This window comes from Euprymna scolopes, chromosome 19 (assembly GCF_053919585.1).
Source record: "Euprymna scolopes isolate OS-2025 chromosome 19, ASM5391958v1, whole genome shotgun sequence".
In the NCBI taxonomy this organism is placed as follows: Eukaryota; Metazoa; Mollusca; class Cephalopoda; order Sepiida; family Sepiolidae; genus Euprymna; species Euprymna scolopes.
The window spans coordinates 887,876-912,368 of record NC_136500.1 but is presented as its reverse complement, the minus strand read 5'-3'; the positions used below and the strand labels follow the sequence as shown (position 1 = coordinate 912,368).

Sequence of the window (24,493 nt, the reverse complement as noted above, 5' to 3'; positions counted from 1 at the left end):
TTTCTGTATTTTTATTTTAATCAAATCCAATTTTAAATAAGAACCAACATTTATTTAAAGGTGGGACTCTAAAGATGGACTGAGATTCTAAGTGTTTACAACTATTCAGTTTATTAAATTCTATAGCATTACAAGTGTCAGCCATCTTGTTTGACAATCTATTCAATTACAGCAGCGTAAAATGGTCACTTGTTTGACATTACAGTGCTGAAGTCCATGAAAATTGGATCACAAAACGCACACATGTTAAAATGGTGAATACTGAATGAGGCTGTGATCTAATAAACAAACAAGTAAGAAGGCTCAATGCGATGATAATGATGATGGAAATAAAATTATAAGGAAAAAAACATATATTTCATTTTTAATCAAAATGCATTGAGATTATAAAAATGTATGATCATTGGGATTTGCTAAATTAAATTGGGAATTTATTTTTAAATAATTTGGCTTATTTGAAAAATAAGCCATTTTTTTCCTGGCATCACAAAAAAAAAGCATAATTTGGTTTTTGGGATTATGTTTTTTTTTTATATTAAAATAATGAGTACTTGTGTAGATTGGTGGTCATTTAAATCAATGCACATCAAATGGAAACATTACATACTTACATGTTATGTCGTATAAATTCTAAAAATTATGAAAAATGATCGAGTATATGATGTGCTAGAGTATTTTAGATAAAAAAAAAAAAAATCAACCACAATTAGATTCTGAGACCTTGTATTTAAAAATAGCGTTACGTATTTACTTAGTCAAAATTATTGATTGCAGTTACCTCCCTTGGATCTTGCAACATTAAAATATATAATAAAACTATCATTTTTATTTTTACTTGTAATTATATTTTTACAGGATCATTTTTTGTAATTTTTGGAATTGATACTGATTTCAACATGACATGTACATACGTACTGATGCTTTTACCTGAAATGCATTGGTTTAAAAGACCATCACTCTACACAAGCACCAATAATGTATTAAAAAGAAAAAAGTGAAATGTAATAGGTTTTTAAATATATTACAAAAAAAAATAAAGATTGAGAAATGTATAAATATTGTTTTTTCACTTATTTCTTAAATACACATAATTAGTATTCGACATTGGATTCTGGTATCGCAAAAAAAAAAAAGTAATGAAATTCTGTCATATTCGCTAGGAAAGAATTACTTGGCCCCTCGATAATTTGTTTAGCTCTTCCTGTGCCTTTTGAAGAATTTCAGCAGCAGTTTCACCTGAAACAAATTGAAAGAAAACTTGTATTTAGAAGAAAACTTTAAAGAAAAAAATTATCAGAATAGTAATTTTCAAAACTCTTTAACCTTTTACTGGTAGAATACTTTTATGCAATAAATTTTTCAATAATGAATTTATATTCTTCTTGACTGAAGGGAAAGGGAGAAAAGAAAAAAAATTATAAAAATGTTGAACCATGCATAGATCTGTACATTGAAGACCAGTTGAGCTGACAAGCCATAAAAGTAAGAAATATTTCCAATATACATGTTTCTTTGAAAGGTGACTTGAAAGTAAAATTTGACAGTAAAGGGTTAAAAGATATGAAAAAGTCTAAAATGTGTAAATAAGTGAGGGACAAACTGCAGAGAGCACGTTATTTGCTTAATTTTATGATGAAAATAAGTTTTTTTTTAATGTTTCTGGATTTTTCAGATGACTATTAATAATTTGTATTTTTCTGACTTTTCTCATATTAAGTGTTATTTTCACATTTGGGCTGGAGTAACTTCAAACCTTCTTCAGGTATCTCTTGCCAAACTCTGAAAAACAGAATTTCGAACCAAACTGTTTATTTAATCCACAATGGTAGCATGTTCTCATTCTGTCAGCCATGACTGGGTAGAAGTCTTGAGTAACTGCAATTGCATTCACTGAGAATTGAGCCTTCAACCATAAGAAGAGTGTTACTTACAACTGAATTTTAACATAGTACTTTATTTGTTATGCTATGGGTTTTTGCAGATAATTCAATTGTATTAATTTTAGGAATCTTAAACCTATTCTTTCTCTTTAAAATGTACTATTTATTTATTTATCACTATTCAGGAGAGTCTTGCCTATTCAAATATGCTTAACTTTTTCTTCCTAGATTTTATATTTCAAAGGTTTTAGTCTTATACTTAATACCTACTTTAATATATTTTAATGTATACTTCCTTCATTTCTTATCTAAATGTTATTAAGCCAGTTTTTATTTTACATTTTGTATAATTCTAGACCTTCTCTTCTGATGAGAAGCATTTACTTTCGAAATTCCATGCTCTAAAAGGTTTCTTACCCTTTCCTTATCAATCTGATGATATAATAAAATTATATGTAAACTTTATTCCTCATCTTTTATTCAATATATTTAATTGTTCCTCTTAAAAGTGTTGAGCTTTCTCCATCTTGATAAGCTTGATTTGTTAAAGATGTATTCTTTGATAACTTCATTATATATAAACTGTGTGAATCGCTTCATTGCACATTAGTAAAATATCAATATTTCACTAAATATCAGTCACACAAAAATGAAAATTGTATCATCAAATGTCTATTTCAAGGTTAGTTATTTCCCAAAATTTTATTCAAATCCATGCGATATTCATGAAGTTATGACATTTTATTATTATTCATGAAGTTATGACATTTTATTATTATTCATGAAGTTATGACATTTTATTATTATTCACAAAGTTATGACATTTTATTTATTATCAAGTAATTTATAATGTCCATCGCTTTATTGCAGGTCTTTTAAAATGCCAAAAAAAAGGGGTGATTAACGGTCATTGAAAAGAAAAGGATTGTTGCTGGACTCACAGAAGGATTGTTCAAAGATTTTGCTATGGAGCTGGAAAGGGATCCAAGAACTTTGGCTTCATTCGTGAACAACCCCAACACCAAATCCAGAAAGGATAAGGGTACCAGGAGAAACTTTTCACATCGTGATATTCGGAAAATTCATAGGGAAGTCAACCGAAAGCCAAACATCACCAGTGCTTCCATTTTTGCAAGAGCTGGAATCACTTCAAGATCCAGACAGGCCCAATGTAATGTGCTGAATGAGATACCAAGGAACATCAAAATTATTCCAAGGCCTCCATTGAGCAAACAACATCGGGAAAAACGAAAGGCTTGAGCGCAGAATGAGATTAAAATGGATTTCCAACGCGTGCAATTTACAGATGAGACTCGTGCTACTCTTGACGGTCCGGATAGATGGGCCAAAGTTTGGAACTCTAACGAAACTCCAACCCCTTACAGAGTTTGTCACCAACGAGGAGGTGGAGTCATCATATTTTGGGCAGGAATCATTAGAGATAAGTTGGTTGGACAATTCCAAGTTCTAGAAGGTGTAAAACTTACCAGCAATACGTACACAACCTTTTTGGATAAACATTTGTCACCATGGCTAGATGACCTGCCATTGTCACGTCGCTTTCAGATGATTTTTATGTATGACAATGCACCATCCCATTCTGTTAGGGTGACTGCAGCCTTCCTTGAATCTATGGACTTCTTTGGAGAAACTCTCATGACCTGACCACCATGTTCTCCAGACCTTAACCCATTGAATATCTCTGATCAATATTAAAAAAGGGAGTTTATGATGGAGAAGAGCAATATACTTCAAAAGAAACCTTGTGGAGAATCTAGTTGATATTGCTAGAGCCATAACTCCTTTTTGTGATTGAACAATTGACTTCCTCAAAGAACAAAAGGTTGTTTTAAGTTATTTAAAAAATGGTGGATATGTCGATAAATAATTAATTTATTTGAGGCTTAGCACCTAGGATGTGTTTTTTCTCATTCTTTGACATAAAAATATAATAAAAATAAAGTTTGCATGATAAGACATTGTATTTTTGCCCTAAAACAATAGTTTAAGAAACCTGCAATAAAGCGATGAATAGTGGAAATTTCACGATAAAGAATAAAATGTCATAACTTTGTGAATATCGCATGAATTTGAATAAAAATTTTGGAAATAACTAATCTTAAAGCAGTCGTTTGATGATATAATTTTCATTTTGCTGTGACGTATATTTAGTGAAATATTGATATTTTACTAATCTGCAATAAAGCGATTGACGCAGTTTTTATATATGCGTGTGTGTGCGTATCAAATACTATAATAGGCCTGCTTAGTTGATTATTACCCAGAATATGCTCTCCTTCGAGTCTTCTTACTTTCCGCCATTCTGTCTATAATTTTTATTTTGCCCAGAGGGTAAATGTTTACTTTAACTACAACAGAACACCAACCAATAAAATTTGTTTTTTTATAGGTTTTCGGGGTCGGTGACAACGAATCTGATATTCAAACCCGCAAATTTACAGTTTGCATGGTATTAACCCCTGAACCCTCGCACTATTTTTATGTAAGAATAGCATAAACGATGGCGGTGAGTTGGCACAAAATAGTGTGAGGGTTCAGAGGTTAATACCATGCAAACGGTAAATTTGCGACGGGTTTGAATATCAGATTCGTTGTCAGCGACCCTGAAAACCTATAAAAAACCAAATTTTATTGGTCGGTGTTCTGTTGTAGTTAAAGTAAACATTTACTGCCCAGAGTTCAATTAGAGAAACCTGAAAAATATCTGAGGTTACGTGGCCGAAGCATTGTGAAAATAACACTCAAGATGAGAACAATAGTCCAAATAATCCACATTTAAAATTTGATTTTGTTTTTAACTGTTCTCATCAGACTTTTGGACAAATAAAATACGAAGAATATTGATAAAATACTAAGAATATTGATAAAATACTAAGAATATTGATAAAATACTAAGAATATTGATAAAATACTCCAGTTTTCAGTTAGAAACTAGTGTTTACAATTATCATGAATAAAAAAAAAAAGAAAAGAAACACATTGGTTCCACAAGAAATGCAGTGGAAGATACACTAGTTCAGACGTACCAATACTCCATGCATAAGCAAATGGTGTCTTTGTAGAGATATAGGATCCTCAGTAGTTTTCTAGCATGGTAGAGAGAGGTACCTTATTCATGAAAGTACTTTTTTTATTATTGAAAATTTATAAGAGATTGATTAAAATAGGTTTGGTTTGGTTGTTATTTCAAATTATTTAATGCTGAATCCAATAATTTTGGAAAAAGGTTCCTTATGCCAAGTTCATTATAAATTCAAATACTTATTCATCATTTAATTGTTTAGAAGAGGAAAATTGTTTTTGTTTTTGACTTTGTAAACCATTGATTGAGATTGTCGGACTGACTTCTTCATCTTGGTTGTTATTGTCACAACGTTTCGGCCGTTTTGCCCTCCGGCCTTCGTCAGGTGTTTTGTATCGAACTGGGGAATACCTGACGAAGGCCGGAGGGCAAAACGGCCGAAACGTGACAATCTCAATCAATAAAAACACCTCATCGCAAAAATACAGACAATTACTTTGTAAACCATGATTGAATTTTGCAAAGGGAAAGAAAAAAAAAACTAACATCAATGGAGGATTTCAGGTCAGGAAGCCAGTATCTTCAGACAGCCTAATCTCATAGCACTAGAGATTCAAATAGGAAATAGCCAAAAGGTATAAATAAATTGGTAAAAAAAAGCTGAATTGGAAATCAAAAACTACTCACTTGCTGATTTAAAAGACCCTTTATGAGTTGGTGTTGACGCCCCAATCGGTTGCCACTGTAACATATCACTGCTTTTATCTTTGTCTGTCTCAGCAACTGGAGGTTCCCCAGGCTGACCTATGCAAAACTTGGACGTCAGGGTTAATACTTGCCGAGCCCGATCTACAACTTCATCATAGTCAAGTAACGAATCAGCATAAGAGGTAACAGCCGAGGGTTTCAAACTTAAAGTCTTTGACGGTGGTATGCTGTCTGCCACCAAACCTCTCTCTGGCAACAGCCTGGTAGCATCAATTAACGACTCAGGAATATCCTGGGATGAACAGTTATAGATAGAGAAAACAGATTTTGAACATTGGGAAATTTCTGACCGAGAAGGCATGGAATTCATGGTGTTATATGACATATATCCTGTATCTTGTTGCAACGTTGACACATAGCGAGAGTTGTCTGCATTAGTCATTTCTAGTTTTGACGGCATGATGCTGAAGTTGGCAGACATTGACGACGTAATGTTTTGCAGATCGGTTATTGCATTGTTATTACTTTTATCCTCTTCCTTGCCAGCATCATTGTTATTCATGTCGTCAGGAGTGTTAGCCGTTTGATCTGTCACATGCAAGTGTTTATCCGCAGCAGCAGCATCTACAGTGCAACGAGTGGTCTTTTGCTCGCAGACAGAACGCATATTTGGACAAGTGGAAAGGTTTTGCGTATCCTCCTCAGAAGAAATCGAAGAAACATCTGGCTCTGAATTGAGATCCCAGTTGGTATTAGAGTTTATTAGATTCAACTCTTTCTGAACTGAAGAGAGTAATGGTGACATTTTAAGAAAACTTGTATTCAATATAAATTCTGCTGAATCTGATCGTTTTCGTGCCAGGGAAGAAATTGTCGGCATGTCCATGTTGCCACCATCTGAAAGAAAAAGCAATTTAAAGCAGATATTTTTTAAAACTCATTAAAAAAAAAAAAAAAAAAAAAAAGTTTTACTATATAAGCACATTAAGAACAGCTTTTGAGAACAAATGCCAGAGATTCATTTTGAGATTCATCTGAGAAACCAAATTTTAACTATCTAACCTCAAAATAATTTCACCCTGGAAATTCCCCACCTATCATATACATATATAAACGAAAATATTGTACTTCTGACACATAAACAAAGATGTAGGTTTTTCTAACTTTGAACTCTGCCAATGATCATCTTAACCACATAATTGACCATTTAACTTTCTTGATTGAAGACATTAATTTCTCCATAGACCAGTGCCTATCTCCTCCAAAAAGTAGGTTTTGAATCATTCGTAGAAACTTTGTTCATTCAAACTAAAGCATTATTTTTCATGCCATACTGAATTTGCTTAGTTCACAAAATTCCTTATTTTCCCAAAGCCAAAACATATCTCCCACCCCCATCAATATTATCTTGTTTATTCTCTCTTAATATTAAAGACAGGCATAAAGCCATTTTTACAAAGTTCCAAAAAAAAAAATTAAATGAATTAAAAAAAATGACTACGCCAAAGGCAAGTGAGCAAAATAAGGATGAAGAGGCACTACAATTCTTTCTTCTTTTTTTTTTTTTCTCACGTGCAGACATAAAATAACTTGTAATTTTTAAACCACGCTCCAACTGAAAGTTTCAAATTATCCAGGCTTTAAAACATTAAAATTTTGTTATGTTTCCAAATTTTTTTAGATAAGGATTGGTTATTAATATTATGTAAATTCTTCGGACTATTGTTCTCATCTTGAGTGTCGTTTTTACAACATTTTGGTTGATGTAATTTCCAACCTTCTTTGGGTATATTTTGTCAAACTTGGGAATGTTTGTGTCGAACTCAGGAATTTACACAAAATTTCCAACGGAACCCTTTAGTTACTCCACGAGGGTAGCATGTTCTCATTCCATCAGCCATGACTGTATAGAGGTCCAAAGTAATTCGCAATTGTATTTTTCGGTCACCCACACTGAGGATTGAACCTTTAACCTTCAGGAGAAGGTCAGTTTACAATTGAATTTTTCAAATCCTCTAACCACTGTACAACAGGTATGTGTGAACAGAAAAATAGAATTGCAAATTACTTCGGACTTCTACTTAGTCATGGCTGACTGAACAAGAGCAATGAAATAAATAAAGGGTTCTGCTTGAAATTTCATGCAGATTCTTGAGTTCAACAAACATTTCCGAGTTGGACAAGATACATCTGAAGAACGTCTGAGGTTACATCAACCAAAACATTATGAAAATGACACTCAAGATGAAACAGTAGTTTAAAGCATTCAAATAATTAAAATTTCAGAAATTATATATCCAAATAATTTTGAGATTATATTCTATTAATAAGTAATTGAGGTTTTGTGGATCTAGAGTTATTTTTTTTTAAGAAATTTCTGTTAAGTTTACTTGGTCATATTTTCGCTTCAACTGGTTGGAGAAGAAAATACAAATTTTTGGTTGTTCAAAGTAAAAACCATTTTAACTTGCTGTAAAAAATAATTCAATGAATAAATGCACATAGAAATTACATACTTGGAAAGATTATATTATTTTCTTTCAAACCATATATATACATATAAATAGTTTTAAAACTAACAAAAACAATAGAAAATAAATAAATTAAATAAATAAATATGAATATACATAAACGATCACACATATATGTGTGCATATATGTATGTACATATATTTATATATAAACTAACATAAAAAAAAAAAAAACACTAACCTAAATTTAAAACATATCAAGAAACTAGATATCCAGGCTAAATAGAGCACACACAAAGGAACAGGGCAATCAGAGGCCAAATATGCCTTTGTCCGATAAGTGCATTCTCATTAACTGATAGGAAGGGCGCGGTGGATACTAGAAAGCTGATTGGCTAACTAAAATCTCAATAGAAGATGCGTATATAAAAACAACAAACAACCACAAAATTCGCGCATAAGCCTGAAGACTCCTAGAGTGGATGAAACGCGGAATATTCAGTGTAGCTTAATCGCCATATATATTTTATAACTCACTATATATATTTATATGTATTTAACAAATTGGCCCAGAAATTAGCAAAAAATGTTGAGTTGGACAAATTAAGGCACAAATCTATCAATGTCTTACGACAGCATTCTCAATCTATAAACCGCTATGTTGATTCATGGAGAAATTGAACAAGGAGCCATTAGAATTTTGCTGGTGTTTTCATCAAATGTTATCATTTGTAATCAAGGAATTATTTTTTAAAAGGATCCAAGAAAATCAGGGAATTCTCAGACATGGTTTATGGATAAGATTATGAGCTATGTAGTTCTTCAGGAAATAAGATCGGATAAAAGAAGTAGCGCTTTTGAAAAAAAAAAAAAAAAATCTTTGTTTCTTTCGGTTTGACATGAGAGTTGAGTTAAACATTTCAAAAGTTTGTGTGAGCTTCCACCATCATCTAAAGAATATTTAGGTATGGAAAATGGTGTAGGACATGTTAGGAGAGTAGAAAAATGAACCTTGGGTTTACTTTCAGCAGCCTCGTAACTCTCTTCCCTTATTTTGTTCTTTAGTTCTCACATTCAAAAGTGTATATCAAAAATCACGTAAATTGATCAAAGTTTTATTTTTAAATACGAAAATCAAATTTTGTTGCTAAGTGAACAACGACAATATTGCAACATCATTTTGATTGAAAACAAGGCAAAGAACTCCAAATAGTTCAAACTTGCAAGATTGTAGAAAGTCATTTTTAATATGGGGACACTGGAAAAACTTAAATTCGCTTAAAAATGATTTTCTTTATAAAAATAAAACTACTTGATCAATTTATGTGATTTTTGGAATATGATTTTTTTCTGGACAAGCGTTACTCGATTATCAGCAAGGCCACCCAATAATAACACAAGCCCTATTATTACTGATATGTGTAACAATACAATAAGATGACATTTATGTTGGCAAGTTGGTGTTAATAAGAGCAAATAAGATTCTCGCGCGGCAATCATACATGTTAGAAGTGTGAAGCACAATCTATCAAAAACTACCACAAAAATCAAAGGCACCTCAAAACTCATTCAGGGAGAATAAAATAAATAAAGAAATAAAAGTAGAAAAGAATCCGTAAAAAAATGAGAAAGGTCTTACCAATAATGCTGAAATTTCTTTCAGAAACATTGTTATCAACGCCAATAGGTGATGTGGTAGGGCTGGAAAATAACTGTTTCCGGGATTCTTCCAAGTAGACATGCAAACCTTTCTTCCGCTGATGGGATCTTGAGGAAAGTGGAGACGATGGTGGGTCAATGGGTGAGAAATTGGGAGAAGAGTGTGCAAAACCAAACGAGTCACGGGAACAATTAGTCATGTAATTACGGCTGCGACGATTAACAGGACTTGACGATAGTAGATCCTGTAAAAAGAGAAAGAACGGAGAGAAAACGTTTAGATAAAATTTGCTGTTAAGATTTGTCTTTTCTTCAGAATGTGATTAGAGAGTTCAACTCAACAGGACTTGACGATAGTAGATCCTGTAAAAAGAGAAAGAACGGAGAGAAAACGTTTAGATAAAATTTGCTGTTAAGATTTGTCTTTTCTTCAGAATGTGATTAGAGAGTTCAACTAAATTATGATTTCGAAAATAAGTTTATATATCAATTTTCAACATTTCGAAGGCCATTCTCATCTAGAAACGTGTATATTTGCCGACTCAGGAGTTTACTGATATATGCATAACTTTCACCTCAGGCGTTGCAAAATGGTTTGTAGTTCTAAAATAGTGGCCATTTTGAAGAAGAAAAAAAAAGTAGATACTTGTTCTGTTCAGAAAGTGAGGAATTATTTTATGTTAAATTTATAGACCAAGATAACCCTATAACACTTCAGGGGAAATTTTTTGTGTCCAGCTATTTCCAGGATATTGATATTTAAGCTAAAAACTAAATAAATGCATCTTTTAGTGTATGCTTAAGGGTGGAGGTGAGGTCAAAATTTAATCAAATTATTCAATAATCAATACTTCATTTTACACTGTTAAATTAATACAAAGAATTATGTTTGCACGTTAAATGTTTCTGCTCATGGAAAAGTAATTGCATGTAAAAAAAGTTTTTCATAAACAAATAGCAATTTTTAAACGATTAAAACAGCCTGAAATTATAATAATTGTTTATGCAAATAAAAAAAATGATTCAATTTAACAGAATATTTCATCTAATACTAGCTGTCCATACTCAGCGTAGCCTGAGAACTATGGTAACATCATCACATTCTATGTAAACAGCTTACAAAACTCTCAATAGTTTAATATATGATTAATAACGAAGAAATTTAAAGCTACAAAATTGTATTATTTGCACAACGTTTCGCAAGGATTTGTGGCGTAACAGCTAAAGTACTAAGAAAATTGCTATAAGTGACACTTTTCTGAAGGTTTAATTCTCACTGCAGGCGATACTAAGAATACAATTTTTTTATTTATTTTTTTTTTTTATTACATTTTCACCCCAAACAAGGCACATTGCCACTTTGGTGTAGGGGGCTACTATCAGGGGCAGCAACTACTGGGGCACTATGTTGGGATTTGGGCAGCAAGATGTCGGTTCACGTTACACTTGAACTTCTGCATGTCAGTACAGTTAGGGAAGCAGGGACCTGGAACGAAATTCCAGAGTCTAGCGGTTCTGGGGAAGAAACTACTGGAGTAGAAAGATCTTTTACATCTAGGGATCTGTATTGCATGGGGGTGAATTTAGCTGCCTGTCGGGTTTGTCGAGGGTGTCTACGTCGTGGGGGCACAAGTGACTGCAGTCCACCAGAGCATTCAACATTAAAATACTTGTAGAACAGGCAGAGGGATGCAACGTTTCGTCGATGGGACAGAGGCTGAAGCTTAGATGCCAGTTCAGGGCCTATCAGATTGGCGACTCTCTTTTGAACCTTGTCTAGGAGCGAGAGACTAGTAGCAGATGCATCAGCCCAAATGTTACAGCAATACTCCATACATGGGCGAATGATGGCCTTATAGAGGTACAGGATACTTTCAGGTGTCAGTAGTTTTCTAGCATGGTAGAGAGAGCCTACCTTCTTCGCAGCGGCCATGGCAATGTTTTCAATGTAATTGCTCCAACTCATGTTTACTGTAAAAGTTAGGCCAAGCAGTTTGAAAGATGTACTCTCAGATCACTGGCCATTGCTATTGGTGGCAGAGAAGGTTTCTTGTAATTATTGAAGGAAACCAGTTTAGTCTTGGCAGCATTGAATGTGACCATCCATTTTTGTCCTCATTCCACTACAGATTGGAGGTCATCCTCTAGTGTTTTTGCCATTTCTTTAGTTATGTGTTCATTTTTTTTCCTGTCATGTCTGTTATAGAGTGTGGTGTCATCAGCATATATACCCGTCGGAGAGGCCATTAATAAATATTAGGAACAATAGAGGTCCAAGGATAGACCCCTAGAATTACAAATTATTTAGGATTTTTACCAAATCATATCTGTGGATAAATTAAAGGGTCCCATCCGAAATTCTGTGTAGATTTCCAAGTCCAACAGAAAGATTCCAGAGTTTGACGAGATATACTTAAAGAAGATCGGGGGTTACATTAGTCAAAACATTGTGTGAATAACATTCAAGATATGAACAGGAATTCAAATAATACAAATTATCAATCCTCATCTCAAAAATTAAAAAAACTAGAAAAATTGAATCTCACAAAGTAATTCATTAGAATTACTTATTTATTTACTAAGAAAAATGCATTCTAGTAGATTTAATTTCTTCGCATTTTTTTTTAGTTTGGTTTATTTCAAGAAATGTGCAAGTTATATAAGTGTTCAGTTTGATGTAAAAAAAAAAAAAAAAAGGTAAATAATAAAAAGAAAAAAATTAATGATCTCCAGCTTGATTTGAAACTGCAAGTTTTTATTAACAGCTGAACACATGGTAACCATTAGCCGATAACCAAAAACATAATAAAAGAATAAAACATTGGTTTAATTGAATAGAATATGAGATTTAATACAAACAAACCAAATTATTGAAAGTTACTGCAAATTCACTTACAATGCAGATTTGATTACAGTGTTTATAACATTGATTTGGGTAAAGTGATGCCTCCATTCAGTCTCGAAAAACAATAGATACCCCCTTTAAAGGTAGCTGCATGCTAATTGTGAGGAATTCTATAATTCTGGTATATTGCTAAGCAGGATTAACAAATGCAGCAATTGGTAAATATGTGAATTATCCAATGAAAATGTGCCTCAGAAATGAAATGTGTAGGGAGAGGGTGCATGCACTTGCTAGAATAAGTGATTCTCCAGATTAACCGCTGTAGTAGTACTACTTGTAAAAAATGAATAAAATAGCACAAAAAATTATGTACTTACCTGTTAGGCAAAAAATAACCTAGTACACCAAAAATTATGCAAATTTATCTAGTACATTTGTTTAAATAAAATAAAATTTTATTGGTGGAAGCTGTCGGCAGCCATTTTCAGCCTTTTAAAGGTCAATGGATAAGGGACATAACTAAAATTTTAATCAAGAAATAAAAAAGCTAACAAAGCCACCCTTCTTTTGTTAAGGAAATTTTTAATTTACATCATATTGATTATATCTCGTTTTTAACACAAAATACTGGATGAATTTGCCTACACTTTGGGTGTATAGTCTTTTTTAACCTAACACGTAAATACATAAAGTTTTTGTACAATTTTCATTTTTAGATATAGATGCTAATCTGCAAAAACACTTCAGAATCAAATATGAAATAATAAGAGTATTAAAAAGTGTAAGTTTTACAAAATGTTTCCTTAATGTACATGGATGGCAGTGGGAATAGATCTGAGTTTGAGAGGGAAAACTCCTTCATTTTCCTTTATATATGACTTGTTCAACAAAAGATATTGAGCAGAACTAAATATATGTAAAAAAAATAAAAGAAAAAAAAAGAAATTCAAAGAAATTAAGCAAAAATAAAATTGTTTTTTACCAACATTTCTCAATTTTTATAAAAAATCAAAAACTCAGATTTATAAGCCTTTTATTACAAAAGCTATCGAGCACCCATATAGGAGAGAGGGTGATTTCATTTAATATATAACAATACAAAAAGAAAATAAAAAAGATGTGTCTGTAATCCCCAACTGACCTTAGAGGATCGCCTGTCCCAATCTGGTGTATCTAGAATGGCAACGGGCAATTCATCTTCACTACTGGAATCATCATCCGATTTTGCACTAAGAAAGAAGAGAAGAAAAATTTTTAATTTATTATTAAGTCATTCATTTGATGAAAGGGATTTCTAAATAGATAGATCAAAAGGTTAAAAAAAAATGATCCTTAAAGAAGACAAAACCTTTTATTAAAAAAATAAAATAATTGTACTTTATTTTTTTGTAGATGTATCAAGAAATCTTTGCATCTCATGCTTAAGTTTGATTGATTGATTGATTTGTATTAAAGCATATCAACTCTAAATTATTTCATGCTGAATCCAGTATTTTGGGAAAGAAATGTTTGGTGCAGGTTCAGAATTTAATATTATTAAAAAAAATAAAAACACAGAAAAATCATTGTGATGTGCATACTCGTCATGGAACAAAAATATCATCTTCCAAAAATCATATAAATTGATCAAGTAATTTTTGTTTTTATTTTAACTAAGAAAATTAAATTTTATGACTCGGATGCATTTTCATATTTAATAAAGGAAAACAATTCAATTCAAACTAGATCTTAAAATCAGTCTTGTAATGACTACAATATGGATTTAGGCAAGCCCGTTCCACAGCAGACATCCTAACTAATCTCTGAACGTATATACCATTCATTGGACAAAGCAGGGGAGGGTAGAACAGTAGCTCTAGATATATCTATGGCTTTTGACAGGATATGGCATGAAGGTCTTCTCAAGAAAATCAGATCATACGGTATCACAGGAAGAATACTTAACATAATTAAATCTTAGGTAAGAGAAAAATCCAGGTTGTCCTCGATGGTCATACATCTAAACAATATGATATAAATGCAGGAGTGCCTCAAGGGTCTATCCTCGGACCTCTATTATTCCTAATATTGATAAATGACCTCCCTGACAAAATTGTTTGTGAGATGGGTATATATGCTGATGACACCATGCTCTATAACAGACACAACAGGAAAACAAATGAATACATATCTAAAGAAATGGCAGAAACACTAGAGGATGACCTCCAATCTGTAGTGGAATGAAGACAAAAATGGATGGTCACATTCAATGCTGCAAAGACTAAACTTGTTTCCTTTAATAATTACAAGAAACCATCTCTACCACCAATAGCAATGGCTAAAGACTCTTTATCTGAAAGTACATCTTTTAAACTCCTTGGCCTAACGTTCACAGTAAACATGAGTTAGAACAATTACATTGAGATCATTGCCAGGAACGCTGCAAAGAAGGTAGGTCTACCATGCTAGAAAGCTACTAACGCCTGAAATTATCCTGTACCTCTATAAGGCCACCATTCGCCCATGTATGGAGTATTGTCACATTTGGGCTGATGCATCTGCTACTAGTCTCTCACTCCAAGACAAGGTTCAAAAGAGAGTCACCAACCTGATAGGTCCTGAACTGTCATCTAAGCTTCAGCTTCTGTCCCATCGAAATGTAGCATCCCTCTGCCTGTTCTACAAGTACTTTAACGGAGAATGCTCCGATGAACCCCTCGACGTGAACACCCCCAACAAACCCGACAAGCAGCTAAATCTCACCCCTTCACAGTAGAGATCCCTAGATGTAAGAGAACCTTCTACTCCAGTAGTTTCTTCCCTAGAACCGCTAGACTTTGGAATTCCCTTCAGAGTTCCTGCTTCCCCAACTGTACTGACATGCAGAAGTTCAAGTGTAACATGAAGCGACATCTTGCTGTCCAACTCCCTACATAGTACCTCTGTAGCTTATGTCCCTGATAATAGCTCCCTATGCCTATGTGCCTTGTTTGGGGTGAAAATGTAATTAAAAAAAAAAAAAAAAAAAAAAAAAAAAAAGATCAATTTAGATGATTTTTGGAATATGACATTTTTTTTTCCATGATGGGTATATACATTATGAAGATTTTTTTGATTTTTTTTTTTTTTTTTAATTAGGTTGAATTCTGGTTAAGAATGAAAAAATTTTATGATTCAAGTTGTATCTTCAAATATTTATTCATGGTGTTTGGTTTGATTGTTCTGTTTTATGTCATTTCAACCCTTTTTTGGTTTTGTTTTGTTTAACGGCATATCAACCTTTTTTAGGTTATTCAATGCCAAACCCAGAATTAAAAAAAAAAAAATTATATGTATTCAAAGAACTTTGTCTTCAAGTATCTATCTATTCTGATTAGTTCAATAGTTTTGTTTGTTTTAATATCTAAGGATCTCTCTTTTTTCTTTAAGTCTTTTATATCTTCAAATATTTATTCATAAGGTTTAGTTGAATTGATTCAGAGAATAATTTATATTTTTGTAAAGATCCTTGTTACTCTTAAAAAGGATAATATTTCATCCAAACAGTTGTTTTCAAAAAGTTTCTTCGTGCTGTTGTGCTTGAGATATTGTTTTCTAGCATTATCTATAGCTCTACATGCCACGAAAGGATGTTTAATGGTGCAAGTTTTCTGGCAGAATGGGCATTGTGGTTGTTGTTCTTGTTTTAGAATGAAGGAGTGTGTGAGTTTTGTATGGCCAATATGGATTCTAGTCATAACGACTTGTTCTTTTCTGGATTTTGGGGGAGTTTGTCTCCATTTTTCCAGTATGAGTTTGATTTGGTATAATTTGTTATGTTGTTATTCCATTGTCGTTGCCATTTTGTGTGAATTAATTGATTAATTTTGGGTTTGAAGTCAGTATATGGTATGTTTATTGTACCTGGTTTTAAGTTTAGAGCTGATTTGGCCACTAAGTCGGCTCTTTCATTTCCTCTTATCCCGATGTGACTTGGGATCCAACATATAAATATTTCTTTGTGTTCAGATAATGAATCAATTCTGTTTGTTAGTTTGATGATTAGGGCGTTTTCAAGTTTTTTGTCATTCAGATGTTAAAACGGAAAGTGAATCTGAAAGAATTAGGAATTTCTTATGCTTATCTTTTTCTAGAATGCTGAGTGCAGGTCGATGGCACATATTTCGGCAGTAAGAATAGAGCTTTCTGCTGGAAGAACTTGTTAAGAGTTTTTTTTCATTCGACACGGCAGCACATGCCACTCTATTATGGTCTTTAGAGCCATCGGTGAAAATAGATGGTCTGGATATTTCAGGAGAATATCATAGACTTTTTCTTGGTAGATATTAGGGTGGGTTTTCGCTTTTGGGAGCTCATTTAAGTTTAGGATTACTTTCGGTTTTTTGAGTATCCAAGGTGGGGTTTTAGGTAGTATATGTTCTTGGATATTTTCTACAGTCATTTCTGATTCCTGCAGTATTGCTTTCATTCTAAGACTAAAGGGCTTTATAGCCTTTCTTTTTGCTTCAAATGCCTCTTTATATCTCGGATTGAATGTAGCTTCGTATGCTGGATTATTTCGTTGTGCTTTTAATTTAGTGTAATATTGTGCACCCAGTTTTTGACTCCTTATATTTATAGGAATTTCGTTGGCTTCTGCATGGAGGCTTTCAACTGGGGACATTCTAAAAGCACCGAGAGCTAATCTCAGTTCTCCATGGCAAATTGGATCTAAAATCTTTAGGTAGGATTTTCTGGCTGATTGGTAGATAAAACTACCATAGTCGAGTTTTGATCTAATCAAAGTCCTATATAATCTCATTAATGTTTCTTGATCGGCTCCCCATTCTGTATGGGCTATTACACGTAGTTGTTGCAGTCTTTTGTTGCAACTATTTCTTAGATTCTTCAAATGGGGGATGAATGATAGTTTTTTTTGTCAAATATTAGACCCAAGAATTTGTGTTCTTCTACGGTGGGGATTATTGTTCTTCCGAGCTTCAATGTAGGATCATTATGAAGTTTTCTCTTGTGGTAGAAATGAATGCATTTGGTTTTTGATTGGGAAAATTTATATCCATTTTCCATTGCCCATTTGTCTAATTTATTTAAGCAGTGTTGGAGGTTGCATTCAATGGTGCAATGGTGCATATATACTTTGATCTGCAAAACACCAGTAGGTCATCTACATATAAAGATCCCTCTACACCAGGGTCCAAACATTTTACTATGCTGTTCATTTTAATATTGAACAGTGTCACAGATAAAATTCTACCTTGAGGTACTCCTTGCTCTTGATTTGTGGTGTCTGAGTAAGTAGTTCCAATGTGGACTCTAAATTTTCGGTCAGATAAAAATCCTTTTATAAATTGTGGGAGTCTGCCTTTTAGTTCAAATTCATGCAAGTCTCTCATAATTCCATATTTCCAAGTAGCGTCGTAGGCCTTCTCCAGATCAAAAAATATTGCTGGTAGGTGTTCATTTCTGATAAAAGCTTCCCTTATGGCTGTTTCCAATCTAACCAAGTGATCTGTTATGCTTCTCTTATTACAGAATCCACATTGTAGGTTGGAGATAAGATTGTTGGTTTCTAGGTACCAAACCAATCTATCATTTATTATTCTCTCCATTATTTTGCGCAAGCAGCTAGTCAATGAGATTGGTCTGTAGTTTTCTGGGTTCGAATGGTCTTTTCCTGGCTTTGGTATTGCTATTATTGTGGTCTGCCTCCACAAGTCAGGAAATTCGTCTTCTGTCCATAATTTGTTGTAAATTTTTAGTAGCAACTTCAATGATTCCAAAGAGAGTTGTCGCAGGAATTCGTAATGGATTTCATCAGGTCCTACGGCTGTGTTGTGGGATCTTTCAATAGAGTCTTCTAATTCGGTTAATGTAAGGAGTTTATTATAATCTTCTAGGTTTTTTTATTTAAAGTTTAGTTTGTATTGTTCGATATTTTGTTTAATCATTATAAATTTTAAGTTACGGTTTTGATTAGAGGAGTTTTGAGAAAAAGTTTCAGCTAGTAGGTCTGCTATATTCTTTTCATCGGTTACTCTGGTGTTGTTTTTAAGCAGGTGTTTAATTGGTGTTGATTGATGTTTACCAGAAATTTTTCTAATCATCTCCCATATTACTCTCGGTTCTGTAGAGGAATTTAATTTGTTGACATAATTTTCCCAACACTCTTTTTTAGCTGCTTTTATTACCCTACGAGCTTTAGTTTAATTTGTATTCTATCAGATTTGAAGTTGTGGGTTGTTTCTGAAATTTCTTCAGTGCAATTTTTCGCAATTTGATGGATTCCCGACATTTATTGTCAAACCAGGGTCTGTTGTACCGATTAGATGCTGAAGTTTTAGGGATGCATTCATTTGCAATTTCTACTAGTGTTTCTGTGAAAAATTCTACGGTGTTGTTTGTCTCTGAATCATTTAACTTCTGTCTACATTTTTCTTTGTATAATTGCCAGTTGGCCTTATTTAGTTTCCATCTGGGAAGTTTTTCGCTGTTGAATTCTGGAATTTCTATCACTATTGGAAAATAATCACTGCAGCAAGTGTCGTCATATACTTTCCAGGTTGAGTCCATATATAGTGATGGATCACAGGCTAAGGTCAATGGCTGAATGGTTTCCACCAGTTGGGTTGATGTGTGTAGGTGCTCCATCATTGAGGAAGCATATATTGTTTTCGTTGATAAATTCTTCCAAAGTTTTGCCCTTTTTATTGGTGTCTTTACATCCCCATAGTATGTCATGACTATTGAAATCTCCTAATAGGGCTAAAGGTTTGGGTAATTGATCAATCAATTTTTTAATCTCATTTTTATCTATGTCATCATTTGGAGGTATATATAGTGAATTGGTTTATGTAGCGTAGCATTAATAGCAATTGCTTGGATGTTGGTTGTTATGTTTATTTTACTATGGGGTATATCGTTTCTGATTAGAATTGTTACTTCCCCGGAGGCCCTGCCCCTAAAGTTAAGAGTATAATTAAAAATTTTGTATTTCCTAATATTAATGTCGTCTTTGTTTCAGAAATGTTTCTTGAAGACATACTATTGCAGGGTGTTCTTGTGTTAGTAGTAGAAGTAGTTCATTCATATTTGTTTTTAAACCACGACAGTTCCATTATTGTTCTTGTGTTAGTAGTAGAAGTAGTTCGTTCATATTTGTTTTTAAACCACGACAGTTCCATTATTGTTCTTGTGTTAGTAGTAGAAGTAGTTCATTCATATTTGTTTTTAAACCGCGACAGTTCTACTGGATTATTTTTTGGTTTTTGTTAGTCATTGGTATCAGATCTTCGGTCTTCTACGTCCATTTCTTCAAATCTGTTTTGTGTTGGGATTCTTGGAAGTTGAGCGTGATCTGTCTACTTTTGTTTTAGTTTCTTTGTTGAGTGGAGGTTTATTTCTTTTCTCTTCATGGGCGTATTTTGATATCTGTTTTTTTTCCTCTGTAAGTGGAGATGTTTCTATGGGTGTTGTATTTTGGGGTTTTATGAGTTTTTTTTGGTTTAGTTTTAGCTTGAGAGTTTTGTTCAGTTATAGAATCTTTTTTTTTCATTGTTGAATTGTTTTATAGTTTTTTTTAAATTCTTTCATATGTTCCTTCATTTCATTAAGTAATTTAATAATATCCTCGGGTTTAATGTTGAGTGAATTTATTTTTGATTGTTTATTTGGTTCAGTAGTTTGCTGTATGTTTTTTTTTTGTTATTTCAGAACATTTTGCATTTTCTGATAGTTTACGAGCTTCTTGGAAAGTAATATTTTTTGTATATTTTATTTTGTTGATTTCTTTTTCACGATTCCATTTGTCGCATTCTTTTGAATTGGCGCTATGGCCTTTTTGGCAACTAGTGCATTTCGGCTATTTTTTACAATCCGTATGAGGTTCATTATCTCCGCACCTTATACATACTGGAGGGCGGGTACACCGGTCCCGATGGTGTCCGTATCTCTGGCAATTGTAACACCTGAGTGGGTTTGGTATGTAGTGTTCAACGTTTACCAGTTCATACCCTATTTTAATTTTGTTTGGGATTTGATGAGTATTGAATGTTAAAATGCAAGTATTCGTTTTTTTTATTTTGCCAAGTTTATTAATTTGGACTCTTTTAACATCAGTGACATTTTGTTTTTGTAGGTTAGTCTGAATTTCTTCCAAAGGGCACAGTGATAATTCAGTACTCCTGATTACGCCTTTGCTAATCTTCAGAGATTTGTGAGGGTAAATTTTAACTTTTTGATTGTTAAAACGTCTCCATTTGGAAATTTCAACAGCATATTTTTGGTTTTCTACTTCAAGAAGTAATGCACCATTATTTTGTTTTTTACCATTTTAGGTTTGATGCTAGATAGAATCTTTTCAATTTTGAATGGGGATATTTTGGTTATTGGTTCCCCTTCAGTTGCTTCTATAACTATGAAGCGGGGAACATTCTGTTTTTTTTTGATGAAGCTCTGTTTCAGAATCAGAACTACTGACATCAGATACTTCAGTGTGGTTTCTTTTTTGAGGCTTTCCGGTTTCCATTAATATATTTGGTTTGTTTCATTTTTCCTGCTCCCCACCCGCCTCGGAGTCCTATATGGGAAGTGTAGGGCGGGGGGGGGGGGGGAACCCATTCGCCCAACCCAACAGGGATATAGGAAAAGTATACTCATCTTGCTGGTGGATTCAAGCACCCATGGTTCTTCAATTTCTTTCTGAAAGCCTCGTTTTCAGTAAGAATTTTAGTTTTTCACTCGTGTTTAGTTCATTATTCAGCAAGTTGATTGGCCCTCCAGCCACCGTTTACTAAATCAGTTTATTGTATAGCGTGGGAAGTGCGATCATATTTTCTTGTTATGTCTGTCTGATGACCAACCGATTGATTGGATCAGGCCTATTCAACCGCCCGTCTTAGCTTAAGTAAGGGCTAAAGAGGTGTTTTGCATCTCATGTCCTTAAAATACCCTGGACATGATCTGCTCAACCACCAGGATTCCGTTCGCAAGCCTTACGGGATGCCACCAACAATCAACAGGTGGCCCCATTGAGGGACTTTTACCCTCTGCAGGGGGGCAGTCGGCATATTCTAATGCCCCACCGACAGGGTTAGTATGTCAGATGGTTATTGCCGAAAAAGCAAGAGAAATAATTAGTGAATTTTCAGAGTGAAGGGTTGAGGGGAGAAGGGTGAAAGAGAAGGGCACTGGTAGCCCCATTGAGGGACTTCTACTCTCTGCAGGGGGGTAGTCGGCATATTCTGATGCCCTGTCGACAGGGTCAAGTGGAATCTGATTAGATTTTGAAGCACAATTTTTTAATAGAATATATTTGTTCTTTTTTTTTGTTTTTTGATTTCTATTTAACCCATAGTTGGGACCCTAACGGGTACTACCACTCTAGATAGACTGTGTTTCAATAAATATTTGACCTTTACCAGGGTTTTTTTCCTTTGGCACCAAAGCTAACAGAAGCTAGGCCATTTTTTTAAATAAATTTTAATTCTGATTCACTGTGGTATGTTACTCGTCCTATGCAGTTTTAGGAGATTCACCATTCCAGGCTTAGCCTTCTCTTTTTGAGGAGGGGGGGGGGGTTTAGTTTATTGCTAATCACCTAAGGTGTTTCTACCGAGATATATCAATGGGCTGTACAGGTATTTTTATTGCAGGCCAGAGTGCTCTCCCTCTAAGGTATTGGCTCTTCAATCCCACTTTCCTAACTCTTGTCTCCCACCTTGAGATGGAGATAACTAACTTTCAACAAATATTTGAATTCTCTCCCTAATAACAATGAAGTCAAAAAACATTAATTTCAGACTAAATACAATTTCAGTAATATCAGTAGCATCTCACTATGTTTGCTCTAAATAAACTTAGCCTGGGGAAAGAAGGAAAAGGAAAAAAAGAGAGGACCAGAATAAAAGAGAAAAAAAAGGCAAAAGAAAAAAAATTAGTTCTGACCTTGCTTTGTTACTGGAGAAACTTTCATCTCTGTATCCTTGACAAAACAAATTCCGACGAAGACTAGATGTACTAAACGAATCCATTGTACCACTATCACTGTCCGTTTTTTTCTCTTTATAAGTCATGTATTCACCTGCAAGAGACGAGGAATCACATTTCCAATAGGAAATTCCATTTCATCATTTTTACATAAACTAAACAAATCAGAATTTGAAACAATGGCAGATTATTAATAATCGACATGATTACAAAATCAAAAAATCAATTAAAAATTATTAAAAATCAATTAAAATTAAAAATCAATTAAAAAGATTATTAATAATTGACATGATTACAAAAATCTAACTTTATTCAAATCCTTTTTCGCCATAAATGATATTTTTTTTTAAATAAGATTTAGCATTTTATATGCTCCATGCTGTTTCTGAGACAGTTGGCACTTTTTGGAAATTAAAATGTCATATTTTGATCAATAATTGATGTATTTGCAAAATTCAAAGTGCATCAATTAAGCATATTCAGTAAAAAAAAAAAAAAAAAATCCTCCAACTCAAAGAAGTCACCTTGTGCTTCCAACGTAGCCATAAGGCAAGATCTGAACCTGGAGCAACTATAAACTTCATGAAACTCTTTAAGAAATGCCAGGACAGTTTGATCCGGAAAAATGAGTTTGTTCTTGACGTTGTAGGTGGTCTAGTGTTAATAACACAATAATTAAGATTCAAATAAGACAATTTCCAAGGTGTAAGATTATGATTATTTAGGAATAAGACATAACTTTAGTTACAGACATACAACAAATTTAAATAAGATAATACTGTACCCAAAACATCATCTAAATTGACATTCTCTGGCAAACTCAACATTGTTTGGCATCCAACTGTAAATAAAAAGAAAATGTTAACATTTGTTAGAGATTCTTTCTCAGAAGCTTCAGAGTCAGTAGCTCAAATGCTAGACTCCTTAAATTTTACAAGATCAACTGTCTGAAGAAATCTTCCACTAGCAAAGTTTTTATATCAATACACAAATATTATTACATTTAATCTAACCTATCTGCTTCTTCTAAACACATCTTCCACAAATAAAGTAGCAAACTAGTGACATATGGCCGAGTGGTCCTATACGTTGTATCAAAGTTTACAGTTACCCAAAGGTGCTGAGTTCAATCCTGAACGAAGGCAGTGAAAAGTAACATTCAAAACAGAGAATCAGCAACTATGTCCCAGAGCCTAGCTGGAGTCCGAACACGGTACCCCCGTAATAACAATAAAGGGTTGGGTTCGAGACTAACAAACGGTTCCCCAGTTCAATACAAAACACCTGATGAAGACAGGAGGGCAAAACGGCCGAAACGTTGTGACTATAACAACCAAGATGAGGAAGTAAGTCCGACAATCTCAATCAATGAAAACACCTCATCTCAAAAATACAGACAATTATCAAAGTAGCAAACACTTTCACTCTATTCACTTTCTACTTTCATGTAACTCTTTAACACTGAGTCTTTTTATTAAGATAAGGAAAATTATTTTATCCAAATAATTTTATCTTAACTTCCTTATTTTCTTTTAAATAATAGGACTCCAGAACAAAATGATAACCATTGCTTTTCTAAAAATACCAAAATTCAGAGTTCAATCATTACTAATTACTTTTCCGTAAACCTAACCCAGATTATTGTTATTAAAAAAGAAAAAAAAAAAAAAAAAAAAAAAAAATCAAATACTTTATTTTTTGTTATATTCTATAATCAATAGCCCAGAATTATGCTGTTTATTTCTTAGTATGTTTAGTTACATTTGCAGGAAGTCCGTGTGGCAAAATAAAATATAAATAAAATGAAATAACCAAAGCTTAAGTTCAGGTTGCAAGTAAAAACCAACCTTTGCATGAATACAATTTTATCTACAAACTTCATAAAACATATACTTTTAAAGCAAATACATTGTTTACCACAATT

General features: G+C 33.3%; 1 protein-coding gene across 2 annotated transcripts in view; it reads right to left on the bottom strand.

Annotated features, from left to right (window-relative positions):
• Nucleotides 1-1,014: 1,014 nt before the first annotated feature.
• The window catches only part of LOC145303400 (uncharacterized), a 45,784-nt gene continuing 22,305 nt past the window's right edge, over nt 1,015-24,493 (bottom strand). For both annotated transcript variants that reach the window (XM_080144714.1, XM_080144713.1), the window contains exons 6-11: nt 23,354-23,410; nt 22,528-22,663; nt 13,748-13,835; nt 9,742-10,006; nt 5,611-6,528; nt 1,015-1,236 (exon numbers count right to left, since the gene is read on the bottom strand). In XM_080144714.1, coding sequence (XP_080000840.1) covers nt 1,157-1,236; nt 5,611-6,528; nt 9,742-10,006; nt 13,748-13,835; nt 22,528-22,663; nt 23,354-23,410 — 1,544 coding nt within the window. In that variant the 3' untranslated portion in view covers nt 1,015-1,156. The remainder of the gene's footprint in view (nt 1,237-5,610; nt 6,529-9,741; nt 10,007-13,747; nt 13,836-22,527; nt 22,664-23,353; nt 23,411-24,493) is intronic.